The sequence below is a fragment of the Tursiops truncatus genome, chromosome 15, assembly GCF_011762595.2.
Source record: "Tursiops truncatus isolate mTurTru1 chromosome 15, mTurTru1.mat.Y, whole genome shotgun sequence".
NCBI classification, from domain to species: domain Eukaryota; kingdom Metazoa; phylum Chordata; class Mammalia; order Artiodactyla; family Delphinidae; genus Tursiops; species Tursiops truncatus.
This window is the reverse complement of record NC_047048.1, coordinates 35971102-35997345: the sequence shown is the minus strand read 5'-3', so window position 1 is coordinate 35997345 and position 26244 is coordinate 35971102. Positions and strand designations below refer to the sequence as shown.

General features: G+C 47.2%; 1 protein-coding gene and 1 non-coding gene across 7 annotated transcripts in view; one reads left to right on the top strand and one right to left on the bottom strand.

The window, feature by feature from the left end:
• Nucleotides 1–26244, top strand: part of PDPK1 (3-phosphoinositide dependent protein kinase 1) — a 71706-nt gene that overhangs the window by 20840 nt on the left and 24622 nt on the right. For 4 of the 6 annotated variants that reach the window (XR_004522044.2, XM_019926096.2, XM_033839610.2 and 1 more), the window contains exons 2-6: nt 6482–6748; nt 9725–9767; nt 10032–10169; nt 15174–15318; nt 16204–16301. Coding sequence is in view for 5 of the 6 variants with exons in the window: in XM_019926096.2 (XP_019781655.1) it covers nt 6482–6748; nt 9725–9767; nt 10032–10169; nt 15174–15318; nt 16204–16301 (691 nt within the window). In the remaining variant the exon portion in view is untranslated. The other 2 variants (XM_019926223.1, XM_019926292.2) reach the window with 2 other exon arrangements.
• LOC117308396 (U6 spliceosomal RNA) lies at nt 18754–18857 on the bottom strand. The gene has a single exon (XR_004522377.1). It is a non-coding gene; the product is annotated as a U6 spliceosomal RNA (small nuclear RNA).

Here is a 26244-nt window from a genome sequence, read left to right as displayed (position 1 = left end):
TCCGTGGGCTGGACGGGTGTTCAGTTATCATTATGGAAGTTGGAGCTGAAGACCCTTTCCTCGGCAAGTATTCCTGAAGCCAGGATAAGCATTCTTCACTGTGCTGGGCCTTCCCAGGGTGTTTGACATCAGGGTCATCTGTCCCTGGAGTAGCCAGTTTGATGGTGTTTGTCACGCCAGGTCTTGCTTTCCGTGGCTGTGGATGCCTGCTGCCTGCAGGCCCTGCCTCCTCATCCTTGCTGCTCTTGGCTGTCACTTCCAGCACCTCCCCTCCCAGAGTTGAGCTTCTGCCCTCCGTGAAGAAGCAGTGGGTTGTCCCTCGCCTGTGCCAGAAACCTTCATGTGACACATACGTTGGCGCCTTTGCTAGAATTGTCATTGGGTCCAGAAGCATGTCTATGTAAAATTACATTTTTCCAGGTCCATGAGTCAACTCATCACGTTTTGCTATTTAAAAACTTCATGTTTGAGATTTTATTCAGTAGTTCACTTGTCAGTTTTGAATTAAAAGCAACATTTGCCACTGTTCTGTGCATCTCCGGTTGTCTTCTTGAACCTCACTTGGCAGGAGGCTGGGCGCACAGGTGAACTTAGATGAGGTCGGTAAACAGGCCCACACTTGGTGGGACAGGTGCGGTGGGGGTGGGGCACGACAGAGACAGGCGGTGCTCTCCCCTCCCCTATCTCGTTGGGCAGCGATGGCCCCCGGTGGGCCTGTGACCAGGCCTGTTGGAAGCAGTGCTGTAGTGCCTGGGACGGTGCTGTGTGAAGTGCTGGCTCTTTCTGCTTCCCCTCTCTCGGCGTGTGTCCCTTTGGGTCACACAGTCCTGCTGCTCCTCAGTCCCGGGCCTGAGGGTCTGCACTCGGAATGACCCTGCAGGCCCAGGGAGTGCTTACAGACACAGGCCCAGAGCTGTGTCTGGGAGCCCTGTGAGGTTCTTGGTGCTCCCTGGGCACAGCTCTCGGTCATCGTGCAGCTGGCCTGGCTGGTGAGGACAGTCCAGGCCTATCTTGGTTCTTGATGGGCTTCAGCCTGGTGACTGTGACCTCTTCCCCACTTACCACTGCCTTCGAGGACAGAAAGTTCCAGCTAATCTCCAAGGAAGTTATTGAATTTGATTACACTTCTGTTAAGATTGTATGCGTTGTTTATAGGGACAAATCATTAAGGTACTGACTGACCACAGAGCTTGGTCCAGCCCTTGGTACCTCTCATGAGATAGAGTGTTTATGAAATGCATAAGGCACACTTGACTTACTGCGACCCATAGAGCGTTCAAGAAAACAGCAGTTTGCCATAACTAAATGGTGTGTCTTGGACTCCCATTCCAGCTAGAGAGCCTGTACTGCTGGTCACGTTTGTGCTGTGTGCCACATTTAAAAAGCCAGATTCTCGGGCTTCCCTGGTGGTGCAGTGGTTGAGAGTCCACCTGCCGATGCAGGGAACACGAGTTCGTGCCCCGGTCCGGGAAGATCCCACATGCCGCAGAGCGGCTGGGCCCGTGAGCCATGGCCGCTGAGCCTGCGCGTCCGGAGCCTGTGCTCCACAACGGGAGAGGCCACAACAGTGAGAGGCCCGCGTACCGCAAAAAAAAAAAAAAAAAAAAAAAAAAAAAGTCAGATTCTCTTAGATACTTTTTACAAAGCCAATTAGTCATATTCTCCTAGTATTTCACTGATGCTATGCCTTGGGTTAATTCCTTCATATTTGTATACCTTACCTGAAGTGATAATGATCTTGACAGACAAATAAGTAAAAGAAGCTTGCCCTCTCCCAGCTGTGGTGCAGCTCCAGAGTTGGTGGTGGCTCCTTGGTTGGGAGCTGGCATGTGGTGTGTCTTCTGGGGTGACCCTGCCTGAGCTGGCCTTCCCGGGGCTGGCCTGCCTTGTGGAGCCGAGGTTTATATGGTCTTTTGGGGACTGCCCAGACTCCTGCCTGTTCTTGCCACCTGCTGCCTCACTTCTCCACCTCCGTGCTCATCATGTTTGGGTCACAGGATGTTCTGTCTAGATTTGTTTTTTACTTGTTATCTTAAAATGAGCTTCTCTGTCTCCAACTTTTCTCTTGTGGTTGAGCTGTCACCCTCTGCAAACCATTGGTTACTGTGTGCTCCCCTGTCTTGCCTGTTCTTGGTGCACTTTCTACAGGCTTCTTCATAGTTCTCTGAAGTCTCCCTTCCCTATTTTAATGGAGAGAGAAAATTTTTATCCTTTATGAACAAACATATACGCAGTATAAGAAACAGAGCTTTGTATGGCCACAGTCCCTTAGCTATTTTAATTAATTAATTAATTAATTAATTAATTTTGCGGTACGCAGGCCTCTCACTGTTGTGGCCTCTCCCGTTGCGGAGCACAGGCTCCAGACGCACAGGCTCAGCGGCCATGGCTCACGGGCCTAGCCGCTCTGCGGCATGTGGTATTTTCCCAGATGGGGCACGAACCCGTGTCCCCTGCATCGGTAGGCGGACTCTCAACCATTGCACCACCAGGGAAGCCCTGTGCACAAGCTTTTAAGTTTCGTTAGGTCCCATTTGTTTATTTTTATTTCCATTTCTCTAGGAGGTGGGTCAAAAAGGATCTTGCTGTGATTTATGTCATAGAGTGTTCTGCCTATGTTTTCCTCTAAGAGTTTGATGGTGTCTGGCCATACATTTAGGTCTTTAATCCATTTTGAGTTTATTTTTGTGTATGGTGTTAGGGAGTGTTCTAATTTCATTCTTTTACATGTAGCTGTCCAGTTTTCCCAGCACCACTTATTGAAGAGGCTGTCTTTTCTCCGTTGTATATTCGTGCCTCCTTTATCAAAGATAAGGTGACCACATGTGCGTGAGTTTATCTCTGGGCTTTCTATCCTGTTCCATTGATCTATATTTCTGTTTTTGTGCCAGTACCATACTGTCTTGATTACTGTAGCTTTGCAGTATAGTCTGAAGTCAGGGAGCCTGATTCCTCCAACTCCGTTTTTCTTTCTCAAGATTGCTTTGGCTATTTGGCGTCTTTTGTGTTTCCATACAGATTGTGAAATTTTTTGTTCTAGTTCTGTGAAAAATGCCATTGGTAGTTTGATAAGGATTGCATTGAATCTGTAGATTGCTTTGGGTAGTATAGTCATTTTCACAATGTTGATTCTTCCAATCCAAGAACACGGTATATCTCTCCATCTAGTTACTTGAGTTTTTTTGGTGCCTAATCCTTTGCGTGTTTCGTCGTTAGAAAAAGTCTTTAGGATTTACAGATTTGAATGAGATCTTATATATAAATTAATGTAGTCATATATGATATAGCTATTTTTATAACAGTTTATTGAGATATAATTCATATACCATACAATTCACCCATTTAAAGTGTATTTCAGTGGCTTTTAGTATATTCATGAGGTTGTATATCCCCATCCAATTCCAGGACATCCTCATCATTCCAAAAACAAACCCATTAGCAGTCATTCCCCATTCTCCCCTCCAGCCTCTGACAACCACTAATTTTTCTTACTCTATAGATTTGCCTATTCTGGACATTTCAGATAAATGGAATCATACAGTATGGGGCTTTTGTGTCTGGCCTTTTTCACATAGCATAATGTTTTGCGTGTTCATCTGTTTTTTAGAATATATCAGTATTTCCTTTTTATGGCTGAATATTCAATTTTATAGCTAGATTACATTTTGTTTATCCATTTATCCGTTGATGGTCATTTGCGTTGTTTCCACCTTTTAGTTGTTATGTATAATGCTATTATGAACATGCTTGTGCAAGATTTGTGTGGACCTATGTTTTCATTTCTAGGAGTGGAATTGCAGGGTTATGTGATACCTGTTTCCTTTTGAGGAACTGTTGTAATGTTTTTCAACGTGGTTGCACCATTTGACATTCCTGCCACGAATACGATGGTTCCAATTTCTCTTTGTCTCCATCAGCACTTGTTATTATTATCTTTTTGATTCTAGCCATTCTGGTATGTGTGAAATGGAGTCCCATTGTGGCTTTGATTTGCATTTCCATAGTAACTAATGATGTAGAGCATCTTTTCATGTACTTATTGGCCATTTGTATGTCTTTTTTGGAGAAATGTTTACTCAGATTTGTTGCCTATTTTTTAACTGTGTGGTTTTTTTTTAATTTAGTTGTAAGAGTTCTTTATATAGTCTGAATACAATTCCTTCAATTCCTTTATCAGATATATGATTTGAAAATATTTTCTCCCATAATTGGGTTGTCCTTTCACTTTGTTGGTGGTGCCTTTGAAGCGCAAAAGTTTTAAAATATTGATGAAGTTCCTTTGACCTGTTTTTTTCTTTTGTTCCTGTGCTTTTGGTTTCATATCTAAGAAACCATTGCCAAGTTCATAAAGATTTACTCCTATATTTTCTTCTGAGAGTTTTCTAGTTTTATTTCTTACATGTAGATCTTTGATCCATTTGAGTTAAATTTTGTCGTGGGAAAGGCATCCAACTTCATTCTTCTGCATGTAGATATCCAGTTGTCCCAGCATCATTTGTTGAAAAGACTGTTCTTTCCCATTGAAGGGTCTTGGCACTCTTGTCAAAAATCGATTGGCCGTAGACATACGGGTTTATTCCTGGACTCTGTTCCAGTCACCCACGTGTGTATCCTTATGCCAATACCTCATTGTCTTCTTTCTGTCTTTCTTTCTATCTACCTATCTATCTATTTATGGCTGCGTTGGGTCTTCATTGCTGCACAGCCTTTCTCTAGTTGTGGCAAGCAGGGGCTACCCTTTGTTGCTGTGTGCGGACTTCTCATTGCGGTGGCTTCTCTTGTTGTGGAGCACAGGCTCTAGGCACGTGGGCTTCAGTAGTTGTGGCATGCAGGCTCAGTAGTTGTGGTGCACGGGCTTAGTTGCTCTGTGGCATGTGGGATCTTCCCGGACCAGGGCTTGAACCCGTGTACCCAGCATTGGCAGGCGTATTCTTAACCACTGTGCCACCAGGGAAGACCTGCACTGTCTTATTATAGCTTTGTAATGAATTTGGAAATTAGGTAGCGTGAGTCCTCCAGTGTTCTTTTTTGAGATTGTTTGGCTATTCTGGGTTCCTTGAATTTCCATATGAAGTTTAGGATCATCTTGTCGATTTCTGCAAGGAAGCCAGCTTCTTTTAATAGCGATTGCATTGAAAAATTTTAAAAACTTGTTAGGTTTTTGAATTTGTTTAAATAACTAAAAAACATATAATTCTTTAATTTGTTTAGAGGTAAGTTTGGTGTGTAGTGAGCAGTTGGGCTCTAAATCAGTTATTTTTCAAATTGTTAAGCAGTTATTCCACTACTGTCTTCTTTTTGAGCAGCTTATTTCTTTTTTTTTAATTAATTAATTAATTAATTTATGGCTGTGTTGGGTCTTCGTTTCTGTGCGAGGGCTTTCTCTAGTTGTGGCAAGCGGGGGCCACTCTTCATCGCCGTGTGCGGGCCTCTCACTATCGCGGCCTCTCTTGTTGCGGAGCACAGGCTCCAGACGCGCAGGCTCAGTGATTGTGGCTCACGGGCCCAGTTTGAACAGCTTATTTCTTGTTAACTATAACTTTTACATGTAGTTGGCAATTCTTGGGCTCTTCTTTCCATTAAGTTATACTTCTGTGTTCCAGGACTGCTAGGTTAAAATTCTATTTAGTTGTGGGGTATAGTTATTTATTTGTTTGTTTGTTTGTTTATTTCTGCTTTGGGTCTTCGTTGCCACGTGTAGGCTTTCTATAGTTGCGGTGAGCCGGGGCTGCTCTTTGTTGCGATACGCGGGCTTGTCATTGCAGTGGCTTTTCTTGTTGTGGAGCACGGGCTCTAGGCGTGTGGGCTTCCGTAGTTGTGGCTCGCCTGCTCAGTAGTTGCTGCTCACAGGCTCTAGAGCACAGGCTCAGTAGTTGTGGCGCACGGGCTTAGTTGCTCTGTGGCATATGGGATCTTCTCGGACCAGGGATCGAACCCGTGTCCCCTGCATTGGCAGGCAGATTCTTAACCACTGCGCCCCCAGGGAAGTCCGGGATACAGTCTTAAGCTAGTCTGTTCAAACCCTGAGTGCCTTCTGTGTGTCTAGCCTTATATCAAATGTGAGTGGGTGAGCAGGGGAAGGGTTCTGGGATGGGAGACAACGTGGTCACAGGGTTGGACCAGCTTTCTCTGTGGACAGGGCCACAGATGATGTTTAGGCCAGGCAGTGTGATGGGAAGGCCAGCTGGCCATGGCTGGGTGGGGGTGGGGGAGGTGTTGGAGACTTACACAGAACTGAGGGAGAGGGTGAGGGCAGGTAGGTTCTGGGTGCTGGGGTCTGTGGGCACGCAGGACAGGGCAGGGTGGAATTTGAGCGGGGAAGGGACTTGGGAGAGGAGGGCAGTGGCCCGAACTGCATGGCAGAACATCAGATGGTCTGCCCTGTGCTTGGTGGTGTTTCAACGATGTCAACACTTTAGTTCATACATTTAGGAAGGGTGAGCCACTTTGAATCTTACCTCTTTTTTCCTGTGTCCACCAGTATGACACCGTTCCTATTCAGTCCAGCGTGGTATTATGTTCCTGCCCGTCCCCATCAATGGTGAGGACCCAGACTGAGTCCAGCACGGCCCCTGGCGTTCCCAGCTGTGGTAGCAGGCAGGGCCCCACCATGGACAGCACCACGGCCGAATCCCGGCCAAGCGCCAACTCGCTGCAACACGCCACACAGCCGCCACCACAGCCTCGGAAGAAACGGCCAGAAGACTTTAAATTTGGGAAAATTCTTGGTGAAGGCTCTTTTTCAACAGTGAGTACAGACTGCTGCTGTTTGTTGAATGAGGGTGTTTTCCTTGGGAGTACTGGCCTTTTTTGGGACTTGGAGCTGGGGGACTAAGACACTACAGTGGTGTTCTACCCCAGAGGAGGGTCTCAGGCCCTTGGGGATTCCTCTCCTGTTGTGAAGGTGACTTGGGGCTGGCTACCACCAGGCAGATCATGTGGTTTAAATATCTAGCTCATGATTTTGTAGGGGAAAGCTTTAAAAGGCATTTCATGATCTTATTTTTAATTTTCTCAAAAAATGCAGTTAGATTGTATTCTAAGTTACATTTCATATCATTGTGTCCTGTTAGCAAGACCCTGGGAAGCTTTCCTGTTCCTTAGATTAAACATTAGTGTTGGTGTATCTCTTCGTAGTTTTGGGGAAACATTTAATGACCTTTGTTATTTCTCTGTTATTTTTAAAATATAAAACAGTACACCATTGACATTTGCTAGAGTTGCAGCCCAAGATCTGCTAGCTTCCAGATTTTTGTGTCCTCAGTTTCATGGACAGAATTACTATCACAGCACTGTCAAGTCACACTCAGGGTAATTCTTTTTGTTACCTGAGAGAGTTTTACCTATCTTGTGGTATTTTTCCTCTTAAAGCAAAGATATGAAGGTTCAGAGCTGCCCTTTGCTGAGTTGGAGGCCTCATGTGGCTGTGGCCGGGCCAGAGGCTTGCTGCAGGCTCGGGAAGGCCAGAGCCCCTGTCCCCTGGCCGTGCCTTCAGAAGAGACAGATCCTTGCCGCTGTGGTCTCTGAGCTGGGCCCAGCATGAGCTGCAGCTCCTCAGGCCAGCAGGTCCTGAATAATGAGACTTGCTTGCCTGGCCTTTGGGAAGAAACCTCGTGTGAAATTTGTTTTCCTTTTCTTTTTTTCCATTTATGAAATAATTCAAAATACAAAGAACATGACATACTGGGGCTCACCCATGTTCCCAACATCGTTTTAAGTGTTAACTTTTGCTCCTTTTACATTTTTTATTTAGATTTTTTTATTGGCAGTTTTTAAGTTAATGAAAGAATTGGGCCCTCATGATAAAAACCTTCAACTTTGAGCATAATCCCCAGTAGGTCTGGTACTCACAGGTCCTTGCAGAAAGAAAAAACTATTTTGAAAAGAATCTTGGGTGTTCTTTACAGTTACTTACATGAGTCCAGTAAAAGAAGAAGCGTTCTCTCTCCTTTTCTCAGCTGTACTTCATTGGACATTTATATTGACTGGAAAATGAGGATGTATTTATGAAGTTCCCCTGTGTTCCTGGGTTTCCACCATGGGTAAAAAAGTAGGTGCCATCTGTTCTGGGTGACAGATTCCTGATGTAGAAAAGCCCCAGCTGAGATTCTTGTCATCCCTGGGCCAGGGTGGTGCCCAGGAAAGTGCCGTGAGCCTGGAGCCTCCTTTCTGGTACTGTTTGGAATCCTGCAGCCTTGGGTCTCAAATTGTATGTGCTACCCTCAGTTCCTTCTCACCATTCCTGAAATAGAGACAACCTAAAATGAGGTTTCCAGGGGAGGCAGCTCCCAGGCTGGATCCCCAGGTAGGACCTTCACGTGATGGAGCCTGCGCTGGAGCGGGGGAAGCCTGGTCCACTGCCGCCGGCAACCTGAGGGTGATCCTGATGTCTACTGCCCCTGCAGTTGGCCCGGGCCATGTGGAGGGACATAAGGAAACTGCATAGAACATGCAGAGTTCACACAACAGAAAGATGACATAAATATCTCCTTCAGATAGGATTCCATTAAATATTAGCACTCAGTGTTTTTCTTCCTTTTTCCTACTTACGTAGCTAGTACATGCTGCTGTGAAGAAATTTAGCATTACATCAGTACATAACCTAGAGAATGCCAGCCCTTCCCTAGCCCACTCTCCTTGACTCACCAGCGCCTGAGAACAATCCACACAGGTTCCTTTCTCCACAGAGATCTTTAAGATCTTTCCATTTGAACACATATAATCCGACCTTGTTCTTAAAAACCGCAGGGCTACATACAGTGCTTTTCCAGGGTCACTTCTGATGAACTTGGTGAAGAATTCCCTAACGGAATATAACTTACAACCAGGGGCCTCCAGAGGTCTTCCCGGAGGCTCCGGTATTTCCCGGGAGTCAGCAGGTTTTCATCTGCTCTCTGGTCCTCGGCTCTTCCCTGTAGGTGTCTCAGGAGAGGAATTTGCACCAGCTGGCGGTGGTGGGGACCACCCCAGCTCACTGCCAGACTGGGCTCATCAGGCATTTGGAAGTTGTTACTCAGGTTGTGCCCAGCGTGTGTTCGTGTAGAAAGTTCTTTTCAATGTGTGTGAGGCCCCACTGGTGCTCTGTCCCCGAAGTAGAGTGTAAAACCGGGCTGTGCTGTGGAGAGGGCATGGGGGGCGGGGGGCAGGTGTGTGTGTGACTGCATGCTGGAGGGAGGTGCTCTCTGCCGGCCACGGTTCCTGTGCCCTCAGTAGCAGGGATGGGATTTACAGCATCTGAGAGTGGCATCAAGTGAAATGCAACTATTATTTGTAAAAGCCCAAATTCAGGGTGGCCTTTTGCAATGAACATGTACTGGGGACCTATCCATAGAGTTAGTTTTTGAAGAAATTCCCAGTACCCACCTTGTGGAGATATTATTATATGCTGCTTCTTCCTACTGTTTGTGTGAGGGTTATGCTGGTCATAAGGTGTTCCTGAATATATATTTCACTGCATGAGGGGGGACTATTGGCATCTGATGAGGAACTTTCTGGAAACATTTGAGAGATACATGTGTTTCCTTTAACTATTAGAACACATTAACTTAGTCATTGACACTCAGCTATGTTTGTTAGCACAGGACCAAAAATATTTAAAATGTAATTTCGTGGTGGGGGCGGGGTAGCCTGTGTGGTTGGTTGCAGGGTGACTTGTGAGACTCAGTGCCCTGGTTACATTGGGTGTTTTTTTCTCTTCTTTTTCCCCCTTTTCTTCCCAAACCAGGTTGTCCTGGCCCGAGAACTGGCAACCTCAAGGGAATATGCTAGTAAGTAACTAACTCCAGCGAGCTAGGATGCTCCAGTGTCTAGGATGCAGGAACAGCGCACCTCTGGGTACGCGGCCACCTGGCTGCCCAGCCCCTGGAGGTTTCTGTGCTGATTTCAGGGGACAGGACACTGTTGGTCTTAGAGATCACAAATCTGGTGGGTGCGTTTTGTGAAAAACTTTAATTTTTATCTGTTACTTTATGAGTTGTGTCTTTAGTGTTTTCTTACCATTTCCAATTGTAGTAACTTGCTTCTCTCTTAAGTTAAAATTCTAGAGAAACGTCACATTATCAAAGAGAACAAAGTCCCGTATGTAACCAGAGAGAGAGACGTGATGTCGCGGCTGGATCACCCCTTCTTTGTTAAACTTTACTTCACATTTCAGGATGATGAAAAGCTCTGTATCCTTTGAACAGTCAAAGCCTTCTGATATCACGCCAGTGACCCCTTATCGTTTTGGAACCATGACCCCGTTTTTGTTTTCACAAGTAGCCCCTTCCCTGGAAGGGAAAAGGGTAGCTTATTCTAAATACAGACGAATTCACATCACTTTGCTTTGGGACCCCCTGGGATTGCTGACATTCACTGAAGTAGAACATTACTTCAAGGGAGATCATCACAGTCATTTTTGAGGTTTTTTGTTGGTAAGCTTCATATCTAAAGGATCATTATTTTAATGCTGTTCTTGCTAGACGTTTATTTAAAAGCATGCCCTCATTCCTTTTTAATCAGCATCCTTGGAGTATCTGTCAGGTGTCGAATCCAGTGCTCAAAGCAGGGAAGTGAGAGAGAGGAAGAAGGATCTTGGGCATCCGGGGCTCCCGGGAGGTGGGCACCTTTCTGCCCTCTTTGGCCCTGGGTTGTGGGGTTTGGTTGGAAGGAACATCTTTCTCAGGCTCAGCTGCCAGGTAGAAAGTCTAGGGAGTGACCCACAGGAGCCCAACCCTTTCTTCCCGTATCCAGGACTTGTCCTCCCAGAGACAGCCCCTCCCCAGGGCCCTCCAGCCTCCCCCTCTCCCACCCCTATGGATGTCTCTGATCATCCAGTGCCTGGCTCTCCAGGGCTGTGCACACTGCTTCTCCAGCTGCTTCTCCTGCAGGGACGTCACACCCTGCTGATTCTTTGTTTTATTTCAGGGCATCTCACGTTCCCTGACTTCTCCTGTAATCCCTGAAGCACTTTTTTCTTTCTTCTTTGCTCAGGGTTCAAGGAGACAGGGCACCGTGGCAGTCAAGGTGGGCCATATCTGTGTCGTCAGCTTGTCTCTGGGCCATTCATCATAGAGCCAGGCCCGCCAGGTCTCCTCACTCCCCAGCCCCTCTCCTGCAGTTGTTCTTCCAAACCGGGACTCCCTCAGCCCCCGTTTGCCCAGAGACTCTGTCTTCAATCCCAGCAGCTGCTCTTGGCTTCTTCTCGACGAGGGAGGTCGAACTGCCAAATGGAGTTGAGAGTTTGTTCAAGTGTAAACCTCAGTCTGTGCATCTGTTCTTTTCCTCCTGCCCTTAGGTCTCCAGAGCCCCTTCCCCTCACCCCACCACCTGCAAAGCTTGGCTTCCCCATCCCACCTGGGGGTGGGGGCCTGATCTTAACCCCCTTCCCTTCCCCTCTCTCCTCTCTCCACACATATTCTTCTGGGTTAAAACTTTGCTCGATCCTGTTTCCCCTTTAACACCATTTTCTGGCTCCTTCAACTGTCAGCTGAATGTTTCCTTTTGTTTATTGAGAAGTCCTGGTTGAGTTCCAGGTGATGGGAACATGCTGGTACATGAGGTGAAGGCTCTGCCCTCATGGGGCTTGCATTTCTGTGCAGGAGTTAGATATACACAGGTGATTAATGGCTGTGTGATAGACACTGAGGGAACAAGAGTAGTAGGGCCAGGTAGGAGTTGGTCGGTGGAGAGTTGGATCAGCTGTTTTAACTTGGTGGTCTGAGGAGACGACGTCAGCCCGAGGCCTGGGCAGAGCAGGGGCAGGTGTGCGTATGTGTGGGGGGTACAAAAAGGCTGGGCAGGGGTCAGCTCCTTGGGCCTCGGAGTCCCGGCAAGAATTTTGGATTTTCTTCTAAGTGTGGCACAGAGTCCAGGAGGAGGGTCTGGAGCAGGGTAGCCATTTGCTCTCACTCGGGCTGCTGCTGCAGGGAAGGCTCTTGTAAGTCAAGCTGGCTCCTGGGGGTGGGGCCTCAGAGCTGGGGGCACAGTGGTCCTGTAATTGATGCATCCGTTGATCCTTGCTACTTGAGGCCTGAGTGGGCTACTGGGTGGCTGCCTGCAGAGCCTGAGAAGTCAGGTTGGTGTGCAGATTGGTGGGGGGTGGGCTGGGGTGTCGGTGGACCGGAGGGTGCCCAGCAGGGAAGAGTTCCAATGAGTGGAGAGAACAGAGTCCCAGGGGCAATGGACCAGATGGTTTCTGGTGGAGGGTGCTGGCTGCCCTGCCAGATAGTGCCAAGTGGTCAAGTAGCTGGGCCCTGGCCTGACCTGTGGATTGCTTCCCATGCAAAGTGTTGTTGAGAGTGGCAGTCTGGGGGTGGGGCTGAGGGCTCAATCAAGAGAGAGAGGCAAGGAAAGGCAAACAAAGCAGGTTTTTCCCAGTGGTTTCACCGTAAAGGGGAGCAGTAAAGTGGTCTAGTAGCCAAGAGCATGTGGGGCAGGGAGGGGGGTTCCTTGTTGGTTTGTTTTAGGTCTTTTAAAGTGTTTGCCTCTGCACCTGGCTTCAGCGTCGCCCCATGTCCCTGTCTGCTGTCACTGCTCATGCAGCAGCCATCAGTGACTGATCTGTTCTGTATCTCACCTCTGAGGCCACCTAGACCTCTTGCTTCTTGTGCTCCATGGCACCCACGTGATGGTGCTTTTCTTTGAGCCTGTGGGGCTCTCTGGCTGCCAGAATTCCTGGAGTCCCAGGCCTGGGCTTCCTACGGGGCCTGGGGAGAATAAGTCGTGTTGGTTGGGAGGCTCCGGCAGGTCGCACACACTTGACTTCATCTTCTCCCAAGGTCATGTTCAGTAGGATCAGGCACTCAGAGGCTAGATGAGTGAGCTCACTGTCTGATTTCAGACGGGATTGGCCAGAGTAATGCAGGTGGAGGGGACTCTAGGTCTCTATCCAGTGGTGTCTGTTGCTTTTGACATTTTAAGACAAATTTGAAAGCCTGTGGAGATTGCAGGGGCTCACTTACCTCTGACAGGAGCGAGACCTGGGGACTTCTGCTCCACTGGAAATCCTTTGTAATATACAGTGTGTTGAAAGATAAAGAAAAGGAAGCACTCTGCCTGAATAAAAGCCCCAGTGTGCACACTATCCTCCTTTTAGCTGTAATTTACACATTGGGGAGAGAGGGGAGCAGCTCCTCCAGCGACTACAGGGCTAAGCACACTCTCAGGACAGGTGAGGCAGAGCTGGTGACACCCCTGCAGCAGCCTGAAAACAGGCAGATAGATCCGTGAGGGACCTCCTGGGCACTGTCAGCCTCTTTGCCCTCTGGAGGTTCAGTTTGACCAGACTCAACTCCTGCTCCCCAGAGAGGGCTGAGCTCAGAGAAGCCCTCCCTCCCTCCTTAGGTGCAATGCAGGGCTGGGCACCACAGCCAGCCAGCCAGGGTGCCTTTCCCTCCAGCAGGGATGAAGGCTGAGGGGTTTCAGAGACTGTTGCTCTGCTAACCTGCGTTCTTCCTCCACCTCCCACCTGCCTGTCCTTGTGTGTCGTCTCTTGAAGCTTGGGGACAGGAACAGCACACTAGACCTCAGGAAGCTGGGCTCCAGTCCTGTCCCTCCTTGGCTTTGTGACCTTGAGTCAGTTGCTTAACCTCTCTGGGCTGGGTTCCTCTGCAAAGCGCAGGCATTGGGCTCAGCAGGCTCTCAGGCTCTGCCACAGGCCTGATCTGTGCTCATCGTCCCAGGAATTGACTCGCTCCCTGTGAGAGAGCAGCCTCCCCTCACTGCCCTGGGGCCTTAGCTGTGCTGAGGGAGGTAGAAATGTTCTAGGGTGTGAAATGGACCAATGAGGTCTGAAAGAGTGTTTCTGGGCAATGAGGAACATGTGTGGTCAGAGCGAACACGGGCTTGGAGCCATGATCTACAACATGTCATGTTCAAAACCTGTCGGTCACTTAGCGCCACAGCCGAGCAGAGAACTAGAAGTGTCCCTTACACCGGAAACAGGAACTCAGGGAGTGGTCAGATAAGGGGCAAAACCTGTGAAGCCAGAAGAGGCCCTGTGGCCATGGCCGAGCCTCTCACGTGGGCTGCTGGTTTCTGGGAGACTGTGCTCCTGAGTGGGGAGGCTCTGCGGCTGGTCCAGGTCCAGATCCAGGCGGGGCCCCTGCTTGGGGTTGGGTGGGCCAGAGTCTGCAGGCTGCTGGTGAGGAGGCCACGGATACCAGCCTTCCCCGAGGAGGGATCAAAGCAAGGAGAGGAGGGAAGGGGCCCTGGCCGAGACCCTTTGCATTCCCTAGAAGTAAGGTTGGTTTTGGGCTTCAGCTTCCTGTTAAACGTTGTTCTAATTGGAAGGGCTTGGGAGGCCACATGTGGGGCTCGATCACAGGCAGGTTTGAGCAGCTTCGGTTGGTGGTCTCTTCCCTCTTGGGCCGCAGCTTCAGGCATCTTCTTTGGTGGGAGATGGCAAGTGCCTTGGCAAACAGAAGCCAGATGGGACACCTTGAGCACAGGTCACCCCTTACCCCCTCGGAGCTGATGCTCAGGGCGGGTGAGGACTTGGGTGCCACTCTGCCAGGGAGTGGCAGAGTACCTGTAGATTTCCATCAAGAGGTGTGGATGTTCGGTGCTTCCAGGAGGAAGCAGTTATATGGGATCCATTTATAGTTTCTCCTCTTAGAAAAAGGGAGAACAGAAGTAAAACAAATCACACTGCAGTGGTGTCCGAGGGAAAGATGACTGTTTTCCTCGAGTCTCTCCCCAGTGGGGGCCCAATAAATAGATTGAGTTTATCTATTAATGGCATTTCTCTTACAAAACTTGTCACTTTATACTTGGGAAGGAGCATTCATTTGAGGAATCTTTACGTGAATGGACTGAGCACGGCATGTGCGGTTGGTGCAGGTTGGAGGCTGTGTGCTGATGGCGTTGGGGCCACAGGCCCTGACCGCCATCTCTAGCGGCTTCCCTTCACTGAGCCCACAGGTGTCTTCTGGGGATGGGGGGTCCAGAAGGGGCAGTTGGCCTGAGAGGCATGTGCTTTTGTTGTTGGTGAAAAACTCACGCTGGGACCCTGTCCTGGAGCCAGGGATTCCCTGCAGACCCAGCGGTTGCGGTTGGGTCTGGCTGGAAGAGGGGCAGCTGTCTCAGGCCACAGGTACCTTCAGTTTTAATTAATTTAAAAAATTGCTACTGGGCTGTTAAGATCAGTTTAAAAGAAAGATTTTTGCTCTCTTCCTTAACTATCCAATGTTTAGATTTTGGCCTTAGTTATGCCAAAAATGGAGAACTACTTAAATACATTCGGAAAATTGGTTCGTTCGATGAGACATGCACCCGATTTTACACAGCTGAGATGGTGTCTGCCCTAGAGTACTTGCATGGCAAGGGCATCATTCACAGGTACCAAGCCAGGGGGCTACAGGCTTTGCTCCCCAGGCCTGGGGGGTCAGCTCTGGTCTCTTTTATGGAGGGTGGGATGCCTCATTGTGAGAATTAAGAAGAGTTCACATTACTCTGATGTTGAGAGACTGTGGACCTTTAATATCAGATGAAATTGGTCAGATGTCTTTTTTGCCAGACTAACGATTCTCTTAGCCATGTTGACTGGTGCTTTTATTTTGTCAGTTGTAGATTCTGTGTGTACTTATCATTTTCCATGATTTTCCGATAAAGTCAAGTTGAAAGCGTTCATTTAAGCTTTCTTTTTCTTACTGTTTTTTTTTTTTTTTTGGTGGTAAAATACCCATAACGTAAAATTTACCAGTAATTCCCTGGTGGTCCAGTGGTTAGGACTCCGAGCTTCCACTGCAAGGGGCATGGGTTCAATCCCTGGTTGGAACTAAGATCCCGCCAAGCTGCGCGGCGCAGACAAAAAAAAAAGAAAAAAGCCTAAAATAGATAAAATTTACCATTTAACCATTTTCTCCCTCCCAGTTTTATTGAGAAATAGTTGACATATGTATATACAAATTTAAGGTGTACATTTATTGCGTAATGATACCACAGAAGGTTTAAAGGCGCTTTATAGGTTAGGCATGATAGATTATACTTCAATTAAAAGTTTATTAAAATGGTAGATGCAGTTATGAAATGATGTAATTTGTCCTCATTATATGCAGTTGATATTTGTTCAGTGCTAACTTTAGACTTGCATTCTTGGTTGTTAGTCTGTAAAGATTATAGGTATTAATCAGTTCATTTGGGGTTTTAGCAAAATTTAGAGTTTGTAATAATGTTACTGTTTTAAATATTTCATCTCAAACGTAAAAAAATCTGCTTTCACAGGGACCTGAAACCAGAAAATATTTTGTTAAATGAAGATATGCACATCCAGATCACAGATTTTGGAACAGCAAAAGTATTATCCCCAGAGAGTAAACAAGGTGTGTGTTTTATTTCTAGTAGATCCCTGCTCAGTGCTTAAATCAAAACCAACTTCTTAGAAACAGGTTGAATTGCCTTATGCTCATCATTAATGACAGTTGTCTGTAGTACCTTTGTTATTATAAAATGGATGCTTGAGTTTTCACAGAGGAAGCCTCTGCCTTTGGGCAACTTTAGCTGAGGGTCTGGGCAGGTGTGTGCCTGGTCTGGTGGGTGCAGGGAGGGGCTTCGCAGGCTGCCTGTGGTTGGTCCTCCTGGCCTCAAGTGGTAGTAGGTCACCAGGCGCTTTCTGCATGTTATCATAGGCCCTCAGATGCCCACTGTGGCTCACCCTCCCTAGTCATCTTCCTAGAAGATGCTGGGGTGCCACATTTGTTCCTGGTCTCCCATGCAGGGGTGTGAGGTCAGCTCCCAGGTCTTCCTGTTGGCACTGTGGGTTCTCTGGGGTTGGGGGGTGGTATGCGCGCGCGCGCGCACTCACACACACACGCACGCACGCACGCGCGCGACTGACCTTGTATCCCAGTGCTGACTGTCTGCCTGTCTCCTGTGCGCACCTGCCAGGGGTGGTGGCCCAGGCACGCCGATTATAGTGAGGTTCTATAAGATCACAGAATGAGTTGGGGGCTGTTTTTTTCCTGCTGGTCAAGTGCATGTTAATCATTGCAGACCCTTCTAACCACTGTTCCTCTAGGGTATTTCCTAGCCGGATTATGTACTGTGACAGTTGCTCGCAGTCCACCTGGGTCAGAAGAGAGCCGTGGGTATCTTAGCTACCCAGGGGCATCTCGGCCATGGTGGGGGTGGGGGCATCTTGCTGTCCTTCAGGTGTTTGTTGAATGGAAATCATAAACTCCGAGGGTATAAAAAATGGCAGTTTAACTCCTGAAAACTGTGTTCAAGTATTGGGGTAGAGAGAAGATAAAGCCCTTTATGGTGAGGGTTGGGGGAAACTCAAAGCCCCTGTGTGAGTTAATAAGTGACCTTGAAAATGAAACTTGGGTGTACAGACAGGTGTGACTGTCAGAGCTACCCTGACCTGGGAGGCTGCTGCAGGGACCTCCACCCAGGACATGTGCTTCTCTGCCGGGCTTGTGGGTACCCCTCAAAGAAGGACCTTGATGGAGAGCCCTGGGGGGATGGACATGCTAGGGGAGGGTAGAGGGTTTGTTGGTGGAAGAAAGATTCAGACAGAAGCATCCAGTTCGCTGCAGCTGCTCTTGCGTGGTAAAGGGGAGCTGTGAGCGCAGGGCAGTGGTGGGGAGGAGCTGGGCCTCTCCGAAGAGCCCTCTAGTTCAGCTGCGCTGGCCTGCTCTGCCTCGGGCTTGAACTGAGGCCTGTTTCGCAGCAGCTGCGAGGCTAACACCTGGGGTTTTGCTCCTCCCGGGCATGGTGGGCAGTCTTGACTCTGTGCTGCTGGAAGGGCCTGGCTGGGCTTCCATGGGTTCCCTTCAGCAGGGTGTGTGATCTTTCCTTTCCAGGCCTTTTCCCAGCCCTGTGTTTTCAAACGGAGGGTTCTTGTCAAGATTCTGTCAGTGCTTTCATCTGTGCACAGACACTCTTTGAGTCACAAGATGGCATCTTGAATTCGGGAACTTTTCTGAGAATCTTAAAGCACCACCCTTTTGTGTTTGAAACAGAACTTGCAGTCAAGGCAGATGCTCTTATTTCTCAGTGAGGCTTAGTCCTGGCGACGCTTGCCTACCTTTGTATTGTACTTCCCACCCAGGACTCCTGCCTGGAGGTGCACTTCCCAAGCCCCAGGAAGTCCTCCTGTGACATGCCCCAAACTTTGATCTATTTGACTCATTCCTATTGTATAGTAACATTTTGTTGGCCGCTAATTATGTTTTGATAGACATGGTATAACTCGTAACCTAAGCATTGTCCATGACAGAGGTGAACCAAACAAGAACCTGAATGTTCTTGCTGGGCTGCTGGGCATCTCGTGTGTGACTTGCCGCTGAGACCAGCCACCGCCTGCCAGTCAGCCATGGGAGTCACCCCCTCAGAGTCTGCTTGGTCCTTTTTTCTTCACTTAGATTTTCTTCAGATCTGATATTTGGCACAGGCTAGTCCTACTGTCATGTAGCCATTAAAAAAATGTAAGAACTTAAATGCATTGGTGAAATAGTGAAATAAACCTGAGTTTTAAAATCTGTCTGGAAGCAGGAGGCTAAAAAGTCCTTAACATTGTAAACCAGGCAGAACTATCGATACTTAAATATACACAGTTGAGTTGGCTTTTTTTTTTTTCCTTAGAGGAAATGTAGAAAACATGTATAATTACGTGAATGAATAATTTTGGTGACATACTCTCATTTTCTGTTTGACATAGTTTAGAATCTTAGAGTTTATTCCTGCATTAGCTTTTTTTAAACATCTTTATTGGAGTATAATTGCTTTACATTGTTGTGTTAGTTGCTGCTGTATAACAAAGTGAATCAGCTAAAATATGTGGAACGCTTCATGAATTTGCGTGTCATTGCGCAGGGGCCATGCTAATCTTCTCTGTATTGTTCCAATTTTGGTATATGTGCTGCCGAAGCGAGCACTTGTATTAGCTTTATAAACTTTTGTACAGAGATGGTTTCCTCAAAACATCTTAAAGCTTCCAGAAGGGAAGTGTTGGTGGGAGCGAGGCCCAGGTTCCTTAGCTGTGCAGTGAGCATGTTTCGCCCTCCGCCTTGTGAGAGACAGGCTGTCTGTCTTCACAGACCTCCGTCCCAGTGGGTGGCTCCTGGGATGGGGGGAGCCCCGCATTCCTCTCTTACTGCTGCCTGTCGGGTCCAGGGAGTGACCCCTGTGCTGTGAGGGTGGGTGGGCACATGGGTCGATGGGCCTTTCTGGCACAGAGGACTTAGACCTTCTAACCTTGCACAGGGGTCCCACAGAGCTTCCACACTGAGGGCGGCTTAATAACATGGAGTCAGCCCCTCATCTGTGGCCGTGTGCCTGGCCGTGGCCCTCTTTGCAAGAAGCTTGGGGAGTTCAGGGTGCCCTGGAGGTTGAGACTTGAGGTTTGTGTCTGGAAGCCTGTTTTGAGTTGTGCAGGCCTTTCTGGTACAGTTGGGCGTGGAGGCTCCACTCACCACATATGGGGGTGCAGGGAGGGGGGGGCGCCAGGTGTGGGGACTGCTGGAGAGGGGATGCAGCGGGGAAGCCTCAGAGCCAGCATCACTGTCACTGCACCTGTACCTGTGCAGTGGCCCTCTGTGGACCGCCTTTGTCCAGACCCTTTGACCAGCGTTGACCTCCATCCTGCTGTGCTGTGGGCTGGAGACCCTCTCACAGCCTCTGCCCTGCTGCCACTCTAGCACATGCAGGGCCACCTGCCCCCCTATACTCCCACCACCAAGCATACCTCCCAGCCATCGAGAAGCGATTACTCTGGTCTTTTCAGTATTGGTATTCGTTTAGTCATATCTGTGATGCATAGAGTGTTGTTGTTTTTAAAACACAAGGGTACCTGCTTTTTGTAAAAATTCAGAACATCCTTGTGACCTGATTTCCACCATCATCGATTTGTTTTCCCTGTAAATATTTTAGTATTTATTACTAAATACAAAGCTTATTTTTAAAAAACATAACCATAATACCATGCCATTTTTATACATTAAAAAATTAGCAGTAATAGCTTAATATCTTAAAATATTTAGTCCGCGTTAAGTTTCCAGTCGCCATAATTCCACATCATAATTTTTTGGTTGTTGCTTACTTGAATCAGGTTTCAAATAAAATTCTCACATTGAGCTTAGCTAATTTTTCTCTTAAATTTCTGTTATCTATAGCTTCTTCTCCATCTGTTTTTTCCCTTGCAGTCTGTTGAAGAAACCAGGTCATTTGTCTTATAGAGTTTCCCAGAGTTTGCTGATTGCATCTCTGTGGAGTCATGTAACATGCTCCTCTCCCCTCTGTATGTGTTGAAAATTGGGAGTTGGATGTGGCTGCTTGATCACATTCAGGTTCAGTCCTTTCACACCAGAGGCTGGTGTGTGTGGTGTGTTCTTCATTAGGAAGCATGTAGCATCCATTCGTCTCTCCCTGTCAACAGCCCTTTATAGCCATGATATCCTAGATCCATCAATTCATTAGAGAATGCAGAGTGATCATAGCCCAGTTCTTTCATTCTTGAGTTGGAATTCTTCTTTTTTTTTAATTAAAATTTTTTAAAAAATTATTTATTTATTGGCTGTGTTCAGTCTTCGTTACTGCACACGGGCTTTCTCTAGTTGCAGCGAGCGAGGGCTACTCTGTTGTGGTACGCGGGCTTCTCGTTGCGGAGTACAGGCTGTAGGGCGCGCAGGCTCAGTAGTTGTGGCTCGCGGGCTCTAGAGCGCAGGCTCAGTAGTTGTAGTGCATGGGCTTAGTTGCTCTGTGGCAGGCGGGATCTTCCCGGATCAGGGATTGAACCTGTGTCCCCTGCCTTGGCAGGCGGATTCTTTTTTTTTTTTTTTTTTAAATAAATTTATTTATTTATTTTATTTTGGCTGCGTTGGGTCTTTGTTGCTGCGCGTGGCCTTTCTCTAGCTGCGGTGAGTGGGGGCCACTGTTTGTTGTGGTGCTGGGCTTCTCACTGCGGTGGCTTCTCTTGTTGCGGAGCACGGGCTCTAGGTGCACAGGCAGTAGTTGTGGCTCGCGGGTTCTAGAGCACAGGCTCAGCAGTTGTGGCACACGGGCTTAGTTGCTCTGCGGCATGTGGAATCTTCCGGACCAGGGCTCGAACCCGTGTCCCCTGCATTGGCAGGTGGATTCTTAACCACTGCGCCACCAGGGAAAAATCCCTGGAATTCTTCTTTAAAGAGAAACTTCCCCTTAGCCACTATTTGTTTAGTGATATTGATTGTGGAGGAAAAACAGGATAAATGCTTGCTTCATTCTCCTTTATTTGCAGCTTTTGGAAAGCATGAATTGGTTCACTGTCATCCTCCAATGATGACCAATTCATCAAAAACATTATTATCCCACCTCACAACATACACAAAAGTTAACTTGGACAGATCAGAGATCTGAATGTAGGAGCTAAAACTATTACACTCTTGGAAGAAATCATGGGAGTAAACGTTCTTGACCTTGGGTTAGGGTCCGGTTTCTTAGATACAATACCAGAAGTACAAGCAGCAGAACAAGTTTTAAAACTTTGGTGCTGTGATACCATTAAGAAAGTGAAAAAGACAACCTATGGGGTTGAATAGGAAAAAAAATTTCAAATCATATATCTGATAAGGGGCTTGTATCCAGAATATATAAAGAACTCATAACAAAAAAATTTTTTTTAATGGGCAAAGGGTCTGAATAGACATTTTTCTAAAGAAGATAAGCAAATGGCTAATAAACACATGAAAAGATGCTCAATATCATTAGGGAAATGCAAATCAAAACCACACTGAGACACCACTCCACACCCACTAGGATGACTAATCAAAAAGATATCCGATAAGAAGTATTAGCAAGGCTGTTGAGAAATCAAAGCCCTTGTACTCTGCAGGTGGGATTGTCAAATGATGCAGCCGCTTTGGAAAAGTCTGTCAATTCCTCAGAAGGTTAAGCATAGTTACCTTATAATCAGCCATTCAGCTTCTAGGTATATATCCAAGAGAACTGAAAAACAAATGTTTACATAAAAAGTTGTACGCTAGTGTTTATAGCAGCTTTATTTGTAATAGCCAAGGAATGGAAACAACTCAAGTATCCATCAACTGATGAATGGATAAACAGAGTGTGGTCTATCTGTATAGTGGAATATTATTCAGCCTTAAAAGGAATGAAGTTCTGATATAGGCTCCAGCATTGATGAACCTTGAAAACATTGTGCTAAGTGAAAGCCATCTGGGATTAGGATAGGGATTTTGTTGAATAGATCAGTTTGGGGAGTATTGCTCTCTTAACAATATTGTCTTCTGATCCTTCAACGTGGAATGTCTTTCTGTTTATTTATATCTTCTGTAATTTCTTTCAAAAATTTTTTATAGTTTTCCGTGTTATAAGCTTTGCACTTTTTTTTTAAATTTTATTTTTGGCTGTGGTGGGTCTTCGTTGCTGTGCACGGGCTTTCTCTAGTTGCAGTGAGTGGGGGCTACTCTTCATTGCTGTGCGCAGGCTTCTCATTGCGGTTGGCTTCTTTTGTTGCGGAGCCTGGGCTGTAGGGTGCGTGGGCTTCAGTAGTTGTGGCGCGCAGGCTTAGTTGCTCTGTGGCATGTGGAATCTTCCCGGACCACGGATCGAACCTGTGTCCCCTGCATTGGCAAGCGGATTCTTAACCACTGCGCCACCAGGGAAGTCCCAGCTTTGCACTTCTTTTGTTAAATTTATTCCTAAGTATTTCATTTTATTTTTGAGGCTATTGTAAATATAATTGTTTTCTTAATTTTCAGATTGTTCATTGAGAGTATATAGAAATATAGTTGATTTTTTTTGGTACACTGATCTTACGTCCTGCAACCTGATGGACTTGTTTATTAGTTTTAATAGTTTTTTAGTGACTTCCTTGGGACTTTTTACGTACAGATCATGTCATCTGTGATTAGAGATAGTTTACTTCTTCCTTTCCAGCCTGGATGCGTTTTGCTTCATTTTCTTGCCTAATTGCCCTGGCTAGAACCTCCCCATTGAATAGAAATGGCGAGAGCAGGCATCCTTGTCTTGTTCCTGACCTTAGGGGAAAAGCTTTGTCTTTCACCATTGAGTATGATGTTCGTTGTGGGTTTTTCATAGGTGCCTTTATCAGGTTGAGGAAGTTCCCTTCTTTTTTTTTTTTAATTTATTCATTTTATTTATTTTTGGCTGCGTTGGGTCTTTGTGGCTGCGCGCAGGCTTTCTCTAGTTATGGCGAGCAGGGGCTACTCTTTTTTTTTTTGCGGTACGCGGGCCTCTCACTGTTGTGGCCTCTCCTGTTAGGGAGCACAGGCTCCGGACGCACAGGCTCAGCGGCCATGGCTCACGGGCCTAGCTGCTCCGCGGCATGTGGGATCTTCCCGGACTGGGGCATGAACCCGTGTCCCCTGAATCGGCAGGCGGACTCTCAAACACTGTGCCACCAGGGAAACCCCGGGGGCTACTCTTCGTTGTGGTGTGCGGGCTTCTCATTGTGATGGCTTCTCTTGTTGCTCTAGGCACACGGGCTTCAGTAGTTGTGGCACGTGGGCTCAGTAGTTGTGGCACACGGGCTTAGTTGCTCCGCGGCATGTGGGATCTTCCTGGACCAGGGCTCGAACCTGTGTCTGCTGCATTGGCAGGCGGGTTCTTAACCACTGCGCCACCAGGGAAGCCCGGAGGAAGTTCCCTTCTGTTTCTAGTTTGTTTTATACTTTACCATGAAGGAGTGTTGAATTTTTGTTAGATGGTTTTTCTGCATCTCTTGATCAAGATGGTCATGTGGTTTTTGTCCTTTATTCTAATGATGTGATGTAATATATTGATTGGTTTTTATGTGCTGAACCACCCTTGCATTCCTGAGATTAAATCCCAGTTGGTCATGGTGCACACTCCTTTTTATGTGTTGTTGGATTCAATTTGCTTGTGTTCTGTCCAAGAGCTAATAAGCACATTTTGTGGAGTGTGTTTGCTGTGCTTCATATGTGGGTTCATGGATAAGACAATAGCGGTCTGCACTTTTGGCTTTGAAGAGAGTGTTCTGACCTCAGGAGCATGTCAGGTCCCTCCGTCCCCACTGGCACCTCACAGTCTGACCTGCAGATCTGTGGTGGCCAGAGTGGTCCACAGCCCAGGGTGCTGGCCCGTTTATTTGAACCACTTTGACGGTGGAGGTAACAACCCAGCCCAAACCCTTCTTTACCCTGACCCTTTGGCCTCCTGTTGAGTGGGTCAGTAGCCTAAAGGAGGCAGCATAAGCCAACAGTGGCTTGTGAGCCTTGGTTTTCCAGTAGCTGGAGAATTTTGACCTCTGGCTAATCTCTGAGTTTACAGGGGTAGGTAACTAGATTATCTCTGTGGCTTTCTAATGCTCTCTTGGGCTCTTACCCTGGTGTCACAGATAGAAATCTGCCATTCGTGAAGTGGGAGAGGAGAAAATTACTTGTTTTCACTAACCCTTCAGTGAAATCGAGCATCTCCTTCAGTTATGAAGTTAGGCAACAAACATCTGTGTCATTAGAAATCACAGATGTTTTCATGTCCTGTCACAGTCGTCACAGATTCTTGATCTATTGTTTATGCTCATCGCTACTTCAGAATTACTCTATTAATAGACCTGCTGCCAGATCTTGTTGGTGCATTAATAAAAAAGAAACATATTAGTATATTGCATATTTATTACTTTAATATTTTGATACTTTCATTATGTATAGTCTTGTAGATATTATTTTATGTCTTTAGAACATCATTCTGAGGACAGTTATTCTTTTCCCCACTCCAGAGGATTCATTCATCTCTAGACTAGCGAAAGAGCTCCTTTCTAAGGGGGTGACTCTGTATCCCCAGGGACTTGGGAGTCCCTTTAAGAAGGTGGACATAGGCTCCTGGGGAAGAGGAAGCAGCAGGTGTTGTGGGGGACAAGCAGACGCAGGCCCAGAAAGCTTACAGAAGCAGCAGCAGCAGCACACAGTCCTGATGCCGTCAGGATTTGCTCTTTAAAGCCCAGCCATGTGGTGTGTGTGTGTCTCCTGTCCACTTTGTTTTGTGCATAATGTAGCTATTTAAAAGCACCAATACCTCTGCATACTGTGTGATAGCCTGAATTATTTAATTATGTGTAATACATATCTTTCCATATAAAAATATATTTCTAGAACTTTTCAATAATAGCATTTAAAAATATAAATCACGGAAGTGACGCACAATTATTATGAAGAACAGAAACACTGAACAGGTGAAGTATCGAGTTGAAGCCTGTCCCCCGAAGGATTGTGTCATGGCCCTGCCATCTGTGCTGGCTCCGTCCTGGAGGATCAGGTGCCAGAAATGAATTGCTGGGTCAGAAAGCAAGCCTGTCCTGTATGGCTTTTGATGTTTTTTGGAAAATTGCTCCTCCAAAGTCACAGCATTTCACATTCCCACCAGTAGCACTGTGAGATTTTCCTCTTCAAATCCTTGCCAATACTGTGCATTTTCCTTCTTTTTTATCTTTGCCGATTTGATAGGCTACCATATTAATTAACATTTCTTTGATTCATTGTAAGGGTGGTTTCACTTGGTTTTAGCTCTTGATTTGTTTTCTTCCTCTGTTGAATCACTTCAGTGTTCTCGGCTGTCAGGGTCCTGGAAGGATGCAAACGTGGCTGAGAAGTCTCTACAGGAGAGTAGCTGACCTAGGGGACCAGTTACAGACAGCAGGGCCCAAGGAAGCTGGGCTCCCGCAGCGGGATAGAGAGCCCCTCGGCCCTGGGAGGGCAGGTGGGAGGGACCAGCACCTGAGGGCGGGGTGGGGGGTGGGCTCTGTGGTGGGAGAGGGCTGTGGCCTGGGGGTTGGCCAGGAGGAATAATCTCCATCTCTCTCCTGTCTCCCACTGGGGGTTCCTGCTGGCTCCAGGGCACAGAGAAGGACAGAGACCGCATCTGGGAACACATGGGGAAGGTGCAGCATGTCGGCCTTGTCTGTATTTTTTAGGCATCTGCCTTTGGAGGCTCTTGGACCCGCAGTTAGGAAGTCTCCCGTATGGGGAGCCCTGCTGGCTGCCCACCCCAGGGATGGCAGATGGAGAGCCGATGGCCACCATGGCCAGTGGGCCTGCCTCACAGCAGACCATTGCATGCTGAATTGGTGTGGCCATGGGCCCTGGGTTTCTTTTGCATTTTAATTCTGGTGGTGTGTTGTTTATAGCCATACACTGTAAAGAATACAGCTATAGACAAAGCATGGGTCTGTCGTGTTTTACTGCAGGTGGCTGTACCCTGTCAAGTTATTTCTGAGTCAGGCCTAAGTTGAGGTGCCCAGTACAGAGCCTTCAGTCAGTGCAGGAAGAGAAGGGTACTTTCCCCAAACTG